At 32.9% G+C, this 16274-nt stretch overlaps 3 protein-coding genes across 3 annotated transcripts; all 3 read left to right on the top strand.

Annotated features, from left to right (window-relative positions):
- The first annotated feature begins 4084 nt into the window (after positions 1 to 4084).
- Positions 4085 to 7489, top strand: LOC133327877 (arginine/serine-rich protein PNISR-like). Its single transcript, XM_061536411.1, has 9 exons — positions 4085 to 4415; positions 4509 to 4749; positions 4820 to 4973; positions 5034 to 5174; positions 5273 to 5375; positions 5556 to 5612; positions 6076 to 6191; positions 6251 to 6530; positions 6741 to 7489. The coding sequence occupies exons 1-9, from the start codon at positions 4085 to 4087 to the stop codon at positions 7487 to 7489; spliced, it is 2172 nt and encodes a 723-aa protein (XP_061392395.1).
- A 2998-nt stretch (positions 7490 to 10487) lies between these two features.
- On the top strand, positions 10488 to 11401 carry LOC133327872 (uncharacterized). The gene is made up of 2 exons (XM_061536405.1): positions 10488 to 10604; positions 10667 to 11401. The coding sequence occupies exons 1-2, from the start codon at positions 10488 to 10490 to the stop codon at positions 11399 to 11401; spliced, it is 852 nt and encodes a 283-aa protein (XP_061392389.1).
- Positions 11402 to 15140: 3739 nt separating this feature from the next.
- On the top strand, positions 15141 to 15951 carry LOC133327875 (ras-like protein 1). The gene is made up of 3 exons (XM_061536409.1): positions 15141 to 15290; positions 15351 to 15607; positions 15662 to 15951. The coding sequence occupies exons 1-3, from the start codon at positions 15152 to 15154 to the stop codon at positions 15836 to 15838; spliced, it is 573 nt and encodes a 190-aa protein (XP_061392393.1). The 5' UTR covers positions 15141 to 15151; the 3' UTR covers positions 15839 to 15951.
- The last annotated feature ends 323 nt before the right edge of the window (positions 15952 to 16274 follow it).

Raw genomic sequence — 16274 nt, 5'->3', positions numbered from 1 at the left:
TAACAATACTAATCCCAAAAGTTGAATATTCTAAGCAAACTAAGAACATAAGCGCATTTATGTTTCATTTTATAGTACGTTTGCATTTAACCGGATTTCGTTAACCCAGTTGGTTTCATTGTCAATTCCTTTGCATATATTTTAAATAAATCCTCATAAAGTATGTTAACCCGGTAAAAAGTCCTAATGTATATGCCGTTTTATTCTAACAGAAAATATTTGCAAAATTTATGTTCTTGTTAATGGTGTTTCTACACGATATGTATTTTACATATGTGCTGTCACTTTTTTACATACGGAAATCGAACTCGTCATGTGAAACATACGGAAATTTCAATGTGTCAAAACGATATGCAATTACATATGTATTTTTTTCCGAATAGGACGCGCTCTATTTTCGTATGTGAAACATAAGGAAATCAGCTGTTTGAATGAAACACATTGTTGGAAGAAAATATTTCAATTGCAATTCAAAGAAAAGGATGAAAAGGCAACAATTACAAGTTATTATTTCGTTTGTAGGTGTTTAATAAAAAATGATGTTGATTTAAGAAAAAATAAAAGTGTTTTTTTGTTTATAGGTTATGTCATATGTAAAATACATATGCCGATTTGAACACAAAAATAAATGTTTTGTGTACACTGCTAATTTTGACACACATAAGGAATTACATATGGATGAAATAAGTGACAGCACATATGTAAAATACATATCGTGTAAAAACACCATAAGGGCTAAGCAGAATGTTCGCGTTGAGCGTTTTTTTATATCGCACACAAAAAGTTAAAATATATTTAGCCCCGAAGCGCAACGCAGATCAACTTCCAGCGTACATGTTATCGTTTCCTTGTGGTTGTTATATTTTCAATAACATATAACGCCACGGATGGCTTAAAGCGAACATTCTGCTTAGCCCTTTATATTATTCTACCATGCTATGCTGTTAAACCAATTTGTTTCCTCTCTTCAGTTGGAAATCTGACATTGATGAAAAGGAATCGCTTAAAGATTTCACAACTCATATAAATTCCCAAAAACCTAGAAAATTGTGATTTTGTTACAACCACATCATTTTCCACGACACAATAATAAAGGTAGAATTATTTGACGAAAATAATAAAAACTGTAGTCTAATGGCTTATAACGTTATACATTGTACAATTATACAAGTGAACTCAGCTGATTTCATTGTATCGTATTACTCGTGTCAAGTTCGATATGTTTTTGTATGAGGTACCTCTACATATGGCAATGGCTTAATTGGAGGGAAGACCTGGGAGCGATAGATTCATAAATTGCAATTTATGTTGTAAAGGCTAAATTTTAAATTGATATCTATTTTACAATGTAAACATTTCTTGAATTGAACGAAAACTATGCGTACTATACATACTAAAAAATTTAAAAAAACCATGCCGTACAAAAACGACATTCCTTGTTCAAAGCTACCCCCTGGGGGAATGACTTTGTCCATTAAAACAGTAACAAAATATTTATATCGAACTTCTAGCATGTCATTTGTATATTCAGTATAAAACGGAATTTACATTACAACATTTTGTCGGTTTAAACTCCTCTATGAGGATTTATGTGACATGTATGTAATGGAGTTGACAATTTAGATCTACTGGATTAAATACATCCGGTACAATCAAAACGTACTATAAAGGTTACATCTGTAATTGAAATTTATATAAAAAACAAGAAAAAATTGTATGAGGTTCGAAAGCAAAAAATGTTCTCAAATGCCCCCTCTCCCCTAAATATTCCTATAATTTATAACAACAAAATTTCTATGCATATCTGACATTATCAAAATAATGATAAAATGCGTATATGCACATTAATGTCTGTACGTTTAGTTCGTTCGTTTACTCAATAATTTGTTTACTCAATGTTATTCCAGTAAAATGAGAGCAAATTTGACAGTTGTGTTACTGAGTATTTGCAAATTTATGGGCATACTTTACACCATGTATCATGTGTACTATTTTGTGCATTAGTGCTTTACACTATGTATCATGTGTCATGGGGCTATTTTTCTATCTCTCTTTCTCTATCTCAGATTGGTAAATTGAGAGTACGGTTGAAAAACATTGCCAACGGTAGGAACAAAAAGTACGAAAAAGTACCTCACATTTTACATAATAAATCATAATTATCGAGAAATATCGGGCAGTTTTTATTTATTATAGTATTAACATTGTAGTAAATGCAATGCTAATAATAAAAGTATCTAGCATTGGCAACAATGGCCATCAGCTAAATTGGTTGATAATTCTTAATAATTTTTATTAAATAGTAATTTTAAGATGACGTACATAGTTAAATATCTTATTAATATTGACAGCAGTAGGTGATGTTAAAGTATTCATTCATTATGATGTATTATATATATATATATATATAATACATGGCGAGCACGATAACTCAAAAACTAATAATAATCCTAGTTCACACGAGAGCCAGACATGTACTCTTTCTAACACCGTTGGAATTTTCGGATTCCGATGTTCCAGTGAGGAGTTATCATGCCCGCCATCAAAAATAAGGACTTTTCTTTGATCACAAAAAACAACAACAAAAATTTTTTGTAAATTATTTTTCTTCCTTTTTAAATCTTCAAATATATATGTGCAAAGTTACAAATCACAAGCATTGGTATTCATTTACCATCCCATTTAAAATCTTAAATATAAAAAATCGAGAATATGGGGGGGGGGGGGGGTTTCCCTTAAGAGAAAAGATATAATTTTTGTAAGGGCGCCGAAGTTTATTAAAATTTTTATTTGCAATTCTAAAATTATGTTTCACATTTTTCAACCATCCATTCAAATGCATACGAAAAAACAAGTTCTTACTCAATTCATTTTACAATATGATTTATAAATTTCACGATTTTTCAGATATTGATTGAAAACTTCGTTTAAGCGCAACGAGTTTCGCTTATCCGAAGTTCTTTTAATTGGAAATTCTGCTTAAGAGAACTTTTTTTCTGAAATTAGGCGTTTTCACTTAACCGAATTCGACTGTATATATATTTTAATTTAAGCGTAAATGTATTCACGAATAAAAATATTTACTTCTTGTTTTGGTACGTTCATGTAAATTCGTACCTTTTGTGAACAAAAAGAACGCTGGTTACAAAATTAAAAATAGCGCAACTCTAATTACTCTCAATTTACCAATGAAAGTCTGCTTTTCCACAGGCAAATTTTTATTTGGGAAATACTGAGTTTGCCGTACACGCAAATTATGCTTTGCTCTGTTCGTTGAAAACAATTTTGTTGACATTTCCTTTTGAACCTATTCGCTTTACTGACACACAGCCGGCTTTTGTTTACAAACCTGTTGCTTTAATTTGTGCAAGTGAAATTTAATTTTTAATTTTTGCAATTTATATAATAAAATATATAAAAAAAAATAAAATATTTAAAAATTTTTTAAAATGCAAACACTTTTGACGTTTTTCTTTCTTTTGTATTTTGATTCGCAAATTTGGCAAAGAAAAATTTGTTAATGGAAAAGCAAGCGAAAATTTCAAAAGAGAAAACAAAAAAATTGCCAAATAAAAATCTTCCTGTGGAAAAGCGGACAAAGGGAAAATAACTCTCAAGACACCATGAGAGTAAATTGTCCTTACAAGGACAATTTACTCTCCCAAGAAAATTGATTACTTTGTAAAGTTTATTTTGACTTTGTACACTAAAATATTAAAATGGAGGAAGAAAACGCAAGTATTTATTAAATAGGCAATGCAAATAAAAACAAAAAAGTGTGCAAAAAAATTAAGCTCTTTGTTTTTTCCAAATTTTGTTGTTGTTTACTCACCCGTGTCGATACAATCTTTTTACTGGATGCTGTTCGTTTACTTTTTACAATTTTCTATCTTGGGAATGTAAACGAACATACCTATTATTGCAACAAATGTCACCTATGACGTACAACGATGTGGCAACGTCTCGATGGCTTGTAAACAAATGACAAACGTCATGTTTTCAATGTACATGCGAGAGAGATTGAGATTTTTAATAGGGAATTCTAAGCTAATATCCGTTCCGTAAAAGAAGTAATCGGGGCATAATGAACGGTCCCTATCAATTCATAAACCAGACTGCCGTAACGAACGCCATGGCTTCTGGCCAGAATATCGACTGGGCTAGCTTGGCACAGCAATGGATAAAAATGCGAGATAGTGCACCATCGGCAGGCGTTGAAGCAAATGACTTTTCCATAGCTACAGCACGATATGAGGAAGAGAAGGGGGAGGCTGATATGGATATGGACGACGAGGAACATTTAGAAAAGGATCCACAATGCAGGACTGTTGGCGATACAATTATGCAACAAGGGACAATAGCTGATCCTTCTTCCTCACAATGGTACGCGGATAAAACGAATGCAACAGAATCAGGTAAATGTCCATGGGTGTACATTCTTCTCCTGCTAGAGGGGACTTATAGTTGATCAAGATGCTGCAAGCACTCAAAAATTTAATATTTTTTAGTTGGAATTGACTATGGAGTCATATCTCAAAACCAGTGGGGCAAGTGGAATAATCCACTTACTCCTAGAAATGCAACCTCTAGACGACCAATTAACCCATCGGTGCAGGTACCTTCGTTGTTGAAAATTAATGTTCCTCATACGAATGAAGTGCGGGCAATACCAGATGTACCAAGTGATTCGGCCAGCACATCCAATGTAATGGAAGCGGCGAAAAGAAAAGGACTACCAGCGTGGATAAGGTTCTAGTTCGACGTTTTTTATAAAATGTAAGTGTATCATATAATTAACTGATTTCCATAAATATCTTAGGGAAGGTCTGGAGAAAATGGAAAGAGAAAAACAGAAACAACAGGGGAAACATCAAACGACAGAAACTGAACAAGTTCTTAGTGGAGCGGTTGCTTTGGCAAAACCGGCAACGTTAAGGGAATTAGAGACAGATTTTGTAGTGAGAAAACAATCGGTGTGTTGTAGCCTGTAATAAGTAATTAGCCAGTAATTATCTTAATATATATGTACACAGGAAGGTGAATATGATGGGCAAGACGATAGAGCTTTAGATGGAAATATTCTAGAAAAAGGGCCTCACAAAGAAAGTTCAAAGGAAAGCGCGGACGTAATAGAAGTAAGTGCAGAAAGTTACGAACAAAAATTAGAAAGAATGGTAAGTTATGGACTTCGGAGTCGTTTCTAGTTGTTGTCCATTTATGAACGTTAATTTTATATAATCACATCAATACTTCTGAAACTGCTCTTTAATAGATGGTCCTCGTACGTCACACACTTACTGAGCTATTGTTAGAAGTTACAAACGAAGAAATTTCAAAGTTAGCGAACGAAACCTTGAAAAGCTCCAAGTTGAAAGGTATTTTATATTATTTCAATTTATGATCACATATAATTTTGTCCCACAGCATAGAAAATGTTTTACAAAGTGTGTAAGTTATATCGCAATAAGTCGTTGTAGCATGTCAAATATCTTGTTTCTAAATGTGTTAAAATATATTGTTTAAAATTATATATACATTTTACACATATCCAAAAGCATCGTCGGCACTAGTGGTCCACAATAGCGCTTTATCTACTATAACTGGCAAATTAGGTAAGTCGAATCACTGAATTGTATCTAAAATAAACACTTCAAATGATATAATTAAGTAATTAGTGTAATTAGTTCCTTAGAATATATTTCAGAAAAATGAGTGTGGGAGTTTAAAGATACGAAAATTTTTCCGTATATGTTGTAAGTGCAAATTACAACGTTAGGCTAGTTATATACTGTTTGCTCTCAAACAACAATATTTTATATAAAGACCTAATAGTATATAATTTATACTTTCACACCCAACATAATTCAAGTATGCAATTCTATTAATATTCATCATTAATTCTAGTCCAAAAAATTAGACTAATTTATGATTACCTAATTATCATTTCCAAATCCTATTGGTCAGACTTTTAAATACAAGTTATGTTAATAAGTGGCCTATAGATGTATATATGCCAAAACATCTACACTACTTGAGTAAAAGCTAATTACTTCAAAATAAAAAAACAACTTATAGGATTAGCAGTGTACGGTCATAGCTCGAGTGAAGATAGTAGTGACGATGATGACAACGCGTCCGACTCCAAGAGAACCCTTACTTCGGATGACAATGATTCAGAAGAAGACATCAAGGTAATACTTTACTTGAAAAATATTTATAATACATTCTTAAACTTTGCTTCATTATTTAGGCATCACTTCGTCAAAAGAAACGGGCTTTTCAAAAAGTGGCAAACGAAATAGAGGATCGTGTATCTGCTGCCGCTGCTAGAGAGGCTGAAAAACTAAAACAATATACAACTCGTACTATTGAAGCCGAAGAGATTCCTAAGAAAATTGACAAAAATGTCGTTTTGGAAAAAAATGAAATGGTAACATGCGAATCTGTAGCCGGTAGTAGCAGTAAAAGTATTGGTAATATTATTGATGAATCTGGTGAGGCAACAGAAACAAAGTTACAAAACATAAACGGTGCGTCTGTTACTAATATGAGTACATATATTTCTATTTTATGAAACACATAATGTTCACACTTATACTTTGAAACACTCGATTCGTTGCAAATCCGCAAATGTTTTCGAAAAGTATATGATATGAATGGATATAAAAATAATCACAATACTAATAGCAATTGTGTAGTCCATGAAAATGTTAATACCTACTTAAAACTTTTATTCCTAGGTAAACGACACAGGGATAGAGGAGCACTAAAAGAACGTACATCACGATTTAGCGACAACAGAGATAACAAATATTTAACGATGTCGGCCACGGTCACATGTGTCTCAGAGGCACAATCAAAACCGAGTATATGCAACAGTGCAACCTCCTATGCTACTGTCAACCAGAACTTAGCTCTGTACAACATTAATACATCAGTGTCAAAACAGACTTGCCTAAGTAGTGTTGCGAACAATGTAAATACAACGGTATTGGAAGGTAGTTGTAGGCAAAGTAGGGCAGCCAGTCAAGACCAAGAAAGCGACCAGAGCGAGAAATATGCAAAACGAAAGTATAAATATTCCGATAAAAAATGTTCTCGTTCAGTTTCTCGGTCCCGGTCTCGATCATCGTCACGTTCTTCTACATCGTCCTCTTCAAGTTCAGAAGCATCAACGACGACTTCTTCTGATGATTCGAAAAACAGCCGACATTCGCATTCAAGGTATTCAACTTCTAAAAAACGGAGATATCGCCATAACCATAGGGAGAAGTCATATTATTCATTATATGAAAAAAATCGCAAATCTTCTAGTCGGCGTCGTCACGAGTCCGACTCCAATGATGAAGACGAATACAGCAACAGACGCAAGACAAGCTCCCGAAATTACTCTTCTTCCCACTCCCGCAGTCACAATTCTTCTCGAAGTGACCGAGACTCTTCACGATCTCGTTCTAAATCTTATTATTCCTCTTCGCGTAGACACTAAATCAGTAGGTCATGCTAAAGCTTACATTTGTATTTTTATTAAATCAATATATTTTATTACTGTAAAACAGTATTTATAACACCGCAATCAATAAATAAACAAATGGAGTTGTAGCGTTCTAATTTACTTGTGCACTCGTATTTTAATCTTATATTATAGAGTGGTTACAGATGATATCAAATATTCCCCTTGGCTATAAAAATACATCTGTAAGAATTTCTAGTTTTATTTATTAACAAATAAAGTTATATTTAAAATTATTCATTAAAACTATCTTTATTTATGGCTCTTACATAATCAGCCTTTGTGAGAAATTTTTCGTTTTGTTTGTTCGCCTTGCAAATTATGACAGTCGATATCGAGTTGTTTCGATCGATGTTATTCAATGGAAATGACCGCATTCCATATAGAATACCTTTCGTCAAAAGGTCCGTTAAAAACTATCGACAGTCTGCTCGTTGCTGAAGTAGGTGTTGAAAATAAAAAACGAACAAGAATTCCAGCAAGGAGAGGAGTTGAATATATAACACAAAAAACAGCTTTGGACGTATTCAAACTGGTTATATCGCATAAAAATGCTATGTTTAGACAAATTAAGTTATGAACTACCAACAATTTCATCACATTCGATCAAAATAGTGAACTGTGGCGAAATTGCTATAAAACAATAAATATAATTAATAAAGAATCTCCCAGTTACAAATCATAATTTGTGTATGCCTCCGAGCAAATCTCATCGAATAAAGGAAATTATAAAGACGATATTTTTAAAAGAAAGTCTAGGGAAAAACGTTATTTATGCATCTGAAGAGATTATTATAAATTCCAATGTATCCATAGTATTTTTTAATTCATTTTAAAAAGATTGAAAAAGAAAACGCGGTAATTTTTGCTTTAATAGTATTGTTGACATAGTACCTCTAATTATGTAGATGCATAAAGAATCTATAACAAATAGACTGTTGCAGAAAGTTGTTATTTAAAAATGTTTAGACAATTTAATTCAAAGTATGTAGTAGAAGAATAAGAAACCGACTCATTAACTAAAAACATGACACATGACGTTTCTTATCAAAGAACCTAGGAAACAATACTCGTATTATTATAATGGAAAAAAGTCGTTAATCAAGGCCTATATAAGGTCGGCCAGTAAGCGAATTCATAGAGAAAACTTAACTTTAACGTCATTTTTTTGTGGAGGAGAAAACTAATTGTTTCGCCTTTAAATAAAAAACGCAACACAATCTATAATTTGTAGGATAATTTACTTGAAATCTTATTTAAACTCTAAATTAAAATTAAATTGAATGTTAAAAAAATATTAATATTTTCGTTTTGACGTCTAACATAATTTTGTAAATATGATTCGACAGCAAACTTTATACTTACCTGTGCTTTTTGTCCGACCTTATATAGGCATTGGTCTTTAACAAACAAACGTCTGGGATGGGTAATGCTGAGAGAATTGACATCCATGTGTCCAAAAGCCAACCTTAGATTGAACCACTGTTCCAAAACAAGATTCCCATTTTAAAAGCAACTGGGCTGGATCAGCAAATGCATACGGTTCACACAAAAACTGCAGTTCCGGAAAAATATCGTTAAGAAATAAGATGAAAAGAAGCGGACCTAATACCGAATCATGCGGTATCGGAGCCATCGCTCATATACAAATGTGATTTGTTACTTAATAACATATTCAAAAGCTGCAAAAAACGTTATTTGTTTTATAATGGTCCCCACATATAAAGGCCTGTAGTTTTTACATGAACCAATTGATCTCTATAAAGATCTGTGGCCTCTCTACGGACAAATTGGTCCTCATAAAGATCTGTGGCCTCTATACGGACAAATTGGTAAAGACCTGTGGTCTCTAGACAGACCAAATGGTCTTTATAAAAACCTGTGGTTTCTACACATACCAATTTCAAATTTGATATCACTCAATACTAAATTCAATTTATTTTAATAAGTTTGCCGCATTATACCAGCTTTAAAAAAAATTTTTTTGTTATTTAAAACAGAATTATGTATAAAATCTCTCAATTTTTAAGAGCATGTTCAGCAATGCAATTATTAAGATTTTCTGAACGAGTATGTGTAAAAATATCTTATGAATTTGTTTGTTTTTTTTCAAAATACTTTTAAATATCATTGTATTACAACAGTTATCTGTTGTAGAAATTCGCCTATACGGCTGCCTTACTGAGCATACAAAGGTAATCGAAGTAATCGAAATCGGAAAACTTGAGAAGCAGCTGATATGCAGCTGGTCTCCATGGATGACCTTATAAATAGGCCTTAAAATTACCCATATGTATTTTGACAGATAATCTGATAACCATTGCCTATAAATAAGGTCACCAAGGGAGACCAGCTGATTATCGATACCTCTTAAGTTTGCTGTCAAAATGCATTATTGTGAATTGACTTCCATTATGATAACGTAAACAAAGTCGAAATTTTTGACATTAAACTTGAGAAAAAAAACAGATGTTTTCCGATTTCGATTGCTATCTTGGTGACCTTATGTATAGGCCATGTTGGTGACCTTATTAATAGATCTTGGTGATAACAGTTCTTGATGAAGTATCTGCACAAGGTATATTTAATAAGGTAGCCGCATCGGGCCAGCTGTTGGACAAATAAATGTCAAAAATGTTGTTGTAATGTTGAACGAAAAAATTAAAAAACAAAATTATAAATGAAAATCTCCGAATTTCTAATAGCTTTTTTGACAATACTTTTATTAACAGTTTCTACAAGAATTTGTGTAAAAAAATCTTGCCAATCTGTTTGTTTTGGCAAAATATTTTTGACATATAAATATATAACAACCGATGTTTGTTGTATTTATCTACCTTGTATATATTGTACCATGATATGAATGAAGTAATCCGATAATCAATAACCATCTTGTAAATATGTATCTCGCTTGTGTTTGTAAACACAAAAATCTGAATTTGGAAAAAATAAAGTCTTTATTACTTTTTAGACAATGGGTTATATTTGCCGAACATGTGCAAGGGAACAAAGTAATGGCAACGCTTTAAAACTCTTTGATCGTCGACACAGAGAACTTTTGACTCAAATAGAGGATATAACGGGAATTTGGGTAGGTGCAAATAAATTCAAAAGTGTCTGTGGAAACATAGTTATTTGTCCTTGTTTGTGTAGTTGAAAAACAGTGGCTTACCAAAGGTAATGTGTTCAACATGTCATCAATCATTACGACAAGCCCATCAATTTCGGGAAAATATCATAAAGGTGCAATCCTTACTTGCTGACAAATATAAGGACCTAAAAGAACCAAACCAATTCGATGAAACGACAGAGTTCTTTCAAGTTTGTATCAAAGAAGAGGAATATTTTGTAAAATCCGAAACAGAAATCGCAGGTGAAAATGAAATAAATATTGAAAGTCAAGACGAACTTGAGTATAAGAAAGCAGGTGACTTCTGTAATTTGAACCAACGAGACGCTTTGGAATTAAAACCAAATGAAAAAGAAAATTTAGATGGAAAAGAAATTGGCAGTCTAGATGACCTGTGGTCAGAGAGTGAAATCACTGCAGATTTCAAAACATCCAACATACAGTATGAAGATGAAAAGCATCTCTCTGACACTTTACAACACAATGAGAAGGATAGTAATATCGCGGAGTCTCCAGAACCCATTTCTCCGAAACAGAATAAAAAGTACCGAAAACGAAATAGAACTGTAAGTGCTAAATCTTCGCAAGAGAAAGAAAAGGAGGACGATCCCAAAGTAAATACACGACGTAAAAGAGAAAAATCTGACACTAATAATCGTTTTATTTGTGACCAATGTGGGAACCATTTCACCTGTAGCTACTATTTTAAGCTACATTTGCGAAGGCATGCTGGTGACAGACAATGCGCCTGCGAGTAATATTTTCGTTTTTCTATTTATTTTTTACAATTAATACTAAGAACAATTTTGCAGATTGTGTCCTGACAAATTTTTTACCAACTCGGAGTTAAGAAGACACATGAGAAAGCACACTGGTGAAAGGCCCTTTGCTTGTCAATTCTGTGATAGAAGATTTACCGACTACAGTACAAGAATCAAACACCAAAGGAGCCATACAAATGAGAGACCGTTTACATGTTCACAGTGTGGAAAATCCTTTACTAGTACGTACATTCTTAAGAATCACATGCTCACTCATACAGGTGAAAGACATTTCAGGTATCTAAATTAAAATTCGAGTACAATGAATTGACCCATTTCATCATTTACTGCTTTTAATATTATAGGTGCGAAGTATGTGGAAAAGCGTTTGGCAGAAGAACGAATCTTGATGCTCACTTCCGCTCAATTATGCACAAACAAGCTCTAGATAAAATAAAAGTTCCAGGAGAAAAATCCAATCTGACTAATCTTCAAAATGCTAACGTAATTTTTTCATAGAATTTAGTTTAACATACATGCATATGTATTTACAGTCGAAATCGTTTATAACTACTATGATCAAGGGACATAACTCGTGACATTTCATACAGTCGTTATAACCGATATATCACTATAAACAATTTCGACTGTACGTGTTTATATTTATATTTATACCGTGTATTACAGCAATGAAATTAATATGTCATGAATTCCATGTCACGCACTGTTACAGCGTGCGAAATATAATAGTTTGTTTAGTCAAGAAAATTTTCCAGAATTTCTTTTGCAATTTTTATTAAATTGTCTTATGCTCTTTGCACTACCTGTAATTTTTTATGAATATGTTTGTAAACTTCAGAGATATTAAGCAAAATGTAGCATACGCACGCGCTACAAAAATTTCCATTTGAAAATTAAATATCAGTTTCGATATGAAATTTCTGCGAATTGTCGGGAGATAAAATTGTGGATTTTTTACAGATATAAGGGGATTATATTGACATTTAATTTTTTGAGAAAAAAACTTTTAAAATATACTTTTTTTAATTTTGAGCCCCGTCACGCACTTGTTACACTCGTAACGCACCATTACAAATATGTACTAAAAAAATTAAATTCAAAACAGAATGTTTTAAATATAATAATTTTTATATTATATATATCTTTTTATATTATATATATCTTTGAGTGGCCCCAAGACCTTTAGTATATCATTATGCAGTTATGGACCAATCGTCACGAAATTTTTGCCTGTAAGTCCGGCTCTAAACAAACTTATTGAAGAAAAATGTAACATGTACGTGACGGATATAAAATTTTCGGTGGAGATAGAAAACAAGCTTTGTTTTATTTGAATTTGCCATCTCAATATCCAAACATAACAGCATTATCCGAAAAATTACTCTCCACGCGAAAATGGGACAACAAAAAGAAAAACTACCGTTATCTTTCAAAATCAACTAAAAATATATTGTCCGGATTGCATAATCGTCGTAATAGAGTAACGTCGGGTAATGTGGACCACCCCCATATCTCAGAAAATGTTTGAAATATGTCAATGCCGTCTTGATAAATGTTTTCCTAATTAGTGAAAACATCCAACTGGGTTTTAAATAAATAATTGCAATGTTGAAAATGTAGTTAAGCTCTGATTGTAAAAGTGTGATTTTAACATTTTTTAGCACAATAGTCGAACGTTTTGGCAAAATAGTCGAACACTTTGTTTTTTCTCGAATATAAAGAAGTTATGTGGTTTTCTTGTTTCTTTTAGCAAAAATATACATTTAGCTGTAATTACAACCGGTGATTTTTATTAAGTTTTAAGCCGATAATTATTTCTAAATGAAAATATCCAATATCGAGTAATTTGGTTTTTTTAAATATAATGATAATTATTTTTAAATGAAAATATCCAATATCGAGTAATTTGTTTTTTTTTTTTAATATAATGCAATAAAATTTTTATAGACAAATATATATAATGTTTGACCTGGAATATATTTAGCCAACAAATCTACTGTGTTGTGGAAACCATTTGTTTTTATTTTCTACCTTTATTACGCCCACAATATCAAAAATATGAAATTATTGTCCACATTACCCGAAGTTACTCTAGCTTTTCACATATAATACTGTCTTCAATTAGCGAATACTTAAAGATGGATAGCTTTAGGAAAAGTCGGCCCAATCACGTAAGAGAATTGCATTCTCAAGGAAAAAATTTCTATAGCGGATTGGATCCTCCGATCATTGTTGTTGTTTTGTTTAATATTTATTTCCACAAAAATACAAAAAAACTTACATAATGGACTACTCTGTAACATGGAACAATAAATAGGTAGTCCATTTAGAGCAGCTGATGTCTCGATTAACTGTCAAAGTGCGTAATTTCTACTTGAATTCGATGTGCAATGTTGCCAACCATGTGAAATATTATAAGGAAAAATTTGACAGATGGTCGAGATAAAAACAAAGATTGTTGTTATACATCACCTTATTATCGTATCATGTCATGATGGATAGTCTCATTTGTGAAATTGATAGTGGCAACCGTTTTTAATACAATGTAGGACAGCTTGACGAAATCTTCAGTATTTATCAAATGAGATGATTCATATTATCGCGTTATAAGTTATAGTATGAAAAATTAGTATTTATTTCCTCTATTTACAAATCTAGTCGATTTAGACTGCACGGTCTAAACACCCTTTACGTATCCTGAATGCACCTAATGTTGGTCGACGAATCATTGCCTGTGATCAGCCATAAGAATACCGCCTTAGTCCATCGCCGTCAAATGTTACAAGTACGACTACAGACAACCATGTCCCAACACAGATACTAATTTTTTGCATCCCTGATGCGTATCAATAAAAACTACAGGGACTGAAGATAGACAAATTTGACATTCTTTTTTTATTGTTTAAAAAGAAGAAAAAAATTAGTGATCTTGGTATCTTCGTTAGCTGCGTTTGCTTCGACACATCATGTTTTGAAAAGCATTTAAACTAGCACAGTGATTAAGCATTGAATTCTGCACAACAAAGGTACCTAGAGGAAATGAAAACAAACGAATGTGACAATTTTTTTCTCTCCTTCGGCAGAGGTTAAATAATATTTAGTTTAATATGAAACTTCTTTAGGGCGATTGTGTAAAAAGTGACTCATGTTATCCTCAAAATGTCTAATGTAACAGCAACTTGAGAGCCTACCGCTCCCTAGAATTTTGACTCCATTGGTAGAGTCTGATTTCAGGAGATTGCAACATTTAATGTAGTGTTGCTTGTCGCCCCGCGCTGCAGGCATTAAGAACCGAAGCAAGTTGAATTAGTTTTCGACAAAGCGAAAACAAGTTATTTCTTATTAAACACAGAGTGTTTTGAAAAAGTCGTCCATACATATGTATACATGTTTGAATGTACATATGCATGTAGCTGATTTGAGCTATTGCTCTTACTTAGATTAAATGTGATCAAATATGTGTATATTTCTTAATTAAAGTCTGCATATTTATGATTTTACTTAATTTTGTGTTTTTGCTTGGGCTTTCTTTGTGCTCATCGCTCTTCAGATAGAATTTCTCACACGCACACACCTATACGTCGAGAGGAGCGAGCGTACGACGTACAAATAAGAGGAAGGCAGCAAACAACCAAGAAAGATCAAAAGTGGTCATTTCATCGCAAAGGGGAGCATCATCTGTTTGGGTCGCAAAGCGTCGTTGAAAGAAAAAGAGCATAAAAAGAAATGACGGAATATAAGCTAGTTGTGGTGGGTGCCGGAGGTGTTGGTAAATCAGCCCTAACCATCCAGTTGATACAAAATCACTTTGTCGACGAGTACGATCCAACAATTGAGGACTCTTACCGAAAGCAGGTAGTGATAGGTAAGTTCACATTTCAAAATGCAATTGCGACACCTAATGTTTTGATGGTGTTTTCAATAGATGGTGAGACATGCCTTCTAGATATATTGGACACTGCCGGTCAAGAGGAGTATTCTGCGATGCGGGATCAGTATATGCGCACAGGAGAAGGTTTTCTACTTGTATTTGCTGTAAATAGCGCGAAATCCTTTGAGGACATCGGCACATATCGAGAACAAATCAAACGGGTGAAAGATGCAGAGGAAGTTCCAATGGTTTTGGTCGGCAATAAATGCGATCTACAGGCCTGGGCCGTAAATATGAACCAAGCTCGAGAGGTAAGGACTTAATTTCAGCAAACAGTATATATATGAACAATTTCTTTATTGAAGGTCGCCAAACAATACGGTATTCCATTTGTAGAAACATCGGCTAAAACACGTATGGGCGTTGACGATGCATTTTATACCCTGGTCCGTGAAATTCGTAAAGACAAAGAGCATAGGGGCAAAAAGGGCCGCAAGACGAACAAACATATAAATCGCAAATTCAAATGCGAACTTCTTTAAAGCCTTTAGTTGGTACTTTCTTTTTTCATTTTTTGTCAAATGAGAGACTACATAGAATAGGAATATGCAAAAAACAAAAAAGAAAACTTATTTAAAGGTTCTAGGCCACGGTCTTTAAAATTAAAAATTGTATGTGCTAATTTTTACAATTTTAGCTGATCTTTTATTTGTATATTTCATCTGTTACCACAGACGATTAAATTTTTTTTGAATGCCTTACACTATATTAACGTAGCAAAAACTCTGAAAGTATTCTATGTTCGCAACGCACAAGAAGTGTAAATTCATACGTCAGATAAAAAAAAACATTTCACAGTTTTAACATTTAGTTCGGTGCTACATACACATATTTTTAACATGCAATCTATATACACACGTATATGTTTTGATATTTATCATAAAATAAATAATAATACTTTAGTAAGATTCTCTTATG

The sequence above is a fragment of the Musca vetustissima genome, unplaced genomic scaffold (genome assembly GCF_032173495.1).
Source record: "Musca vetustissima isolate MV318-11 ecotype Yass unplaced genomic scaffold, APGP_CSIRO_Mvet_v1 utg19638, whole genome shotgun sequence".
NCBI classification, from domain to species: domain Eukaryota; kingdom Metazoa; phylum Arthropoda; class Insecta; order Diptera; family Muscidae; genus Musca; species Musca vetustissima.
This window is presented reverse-complemented; position numbering and strand designations above follow the sequence as displayed.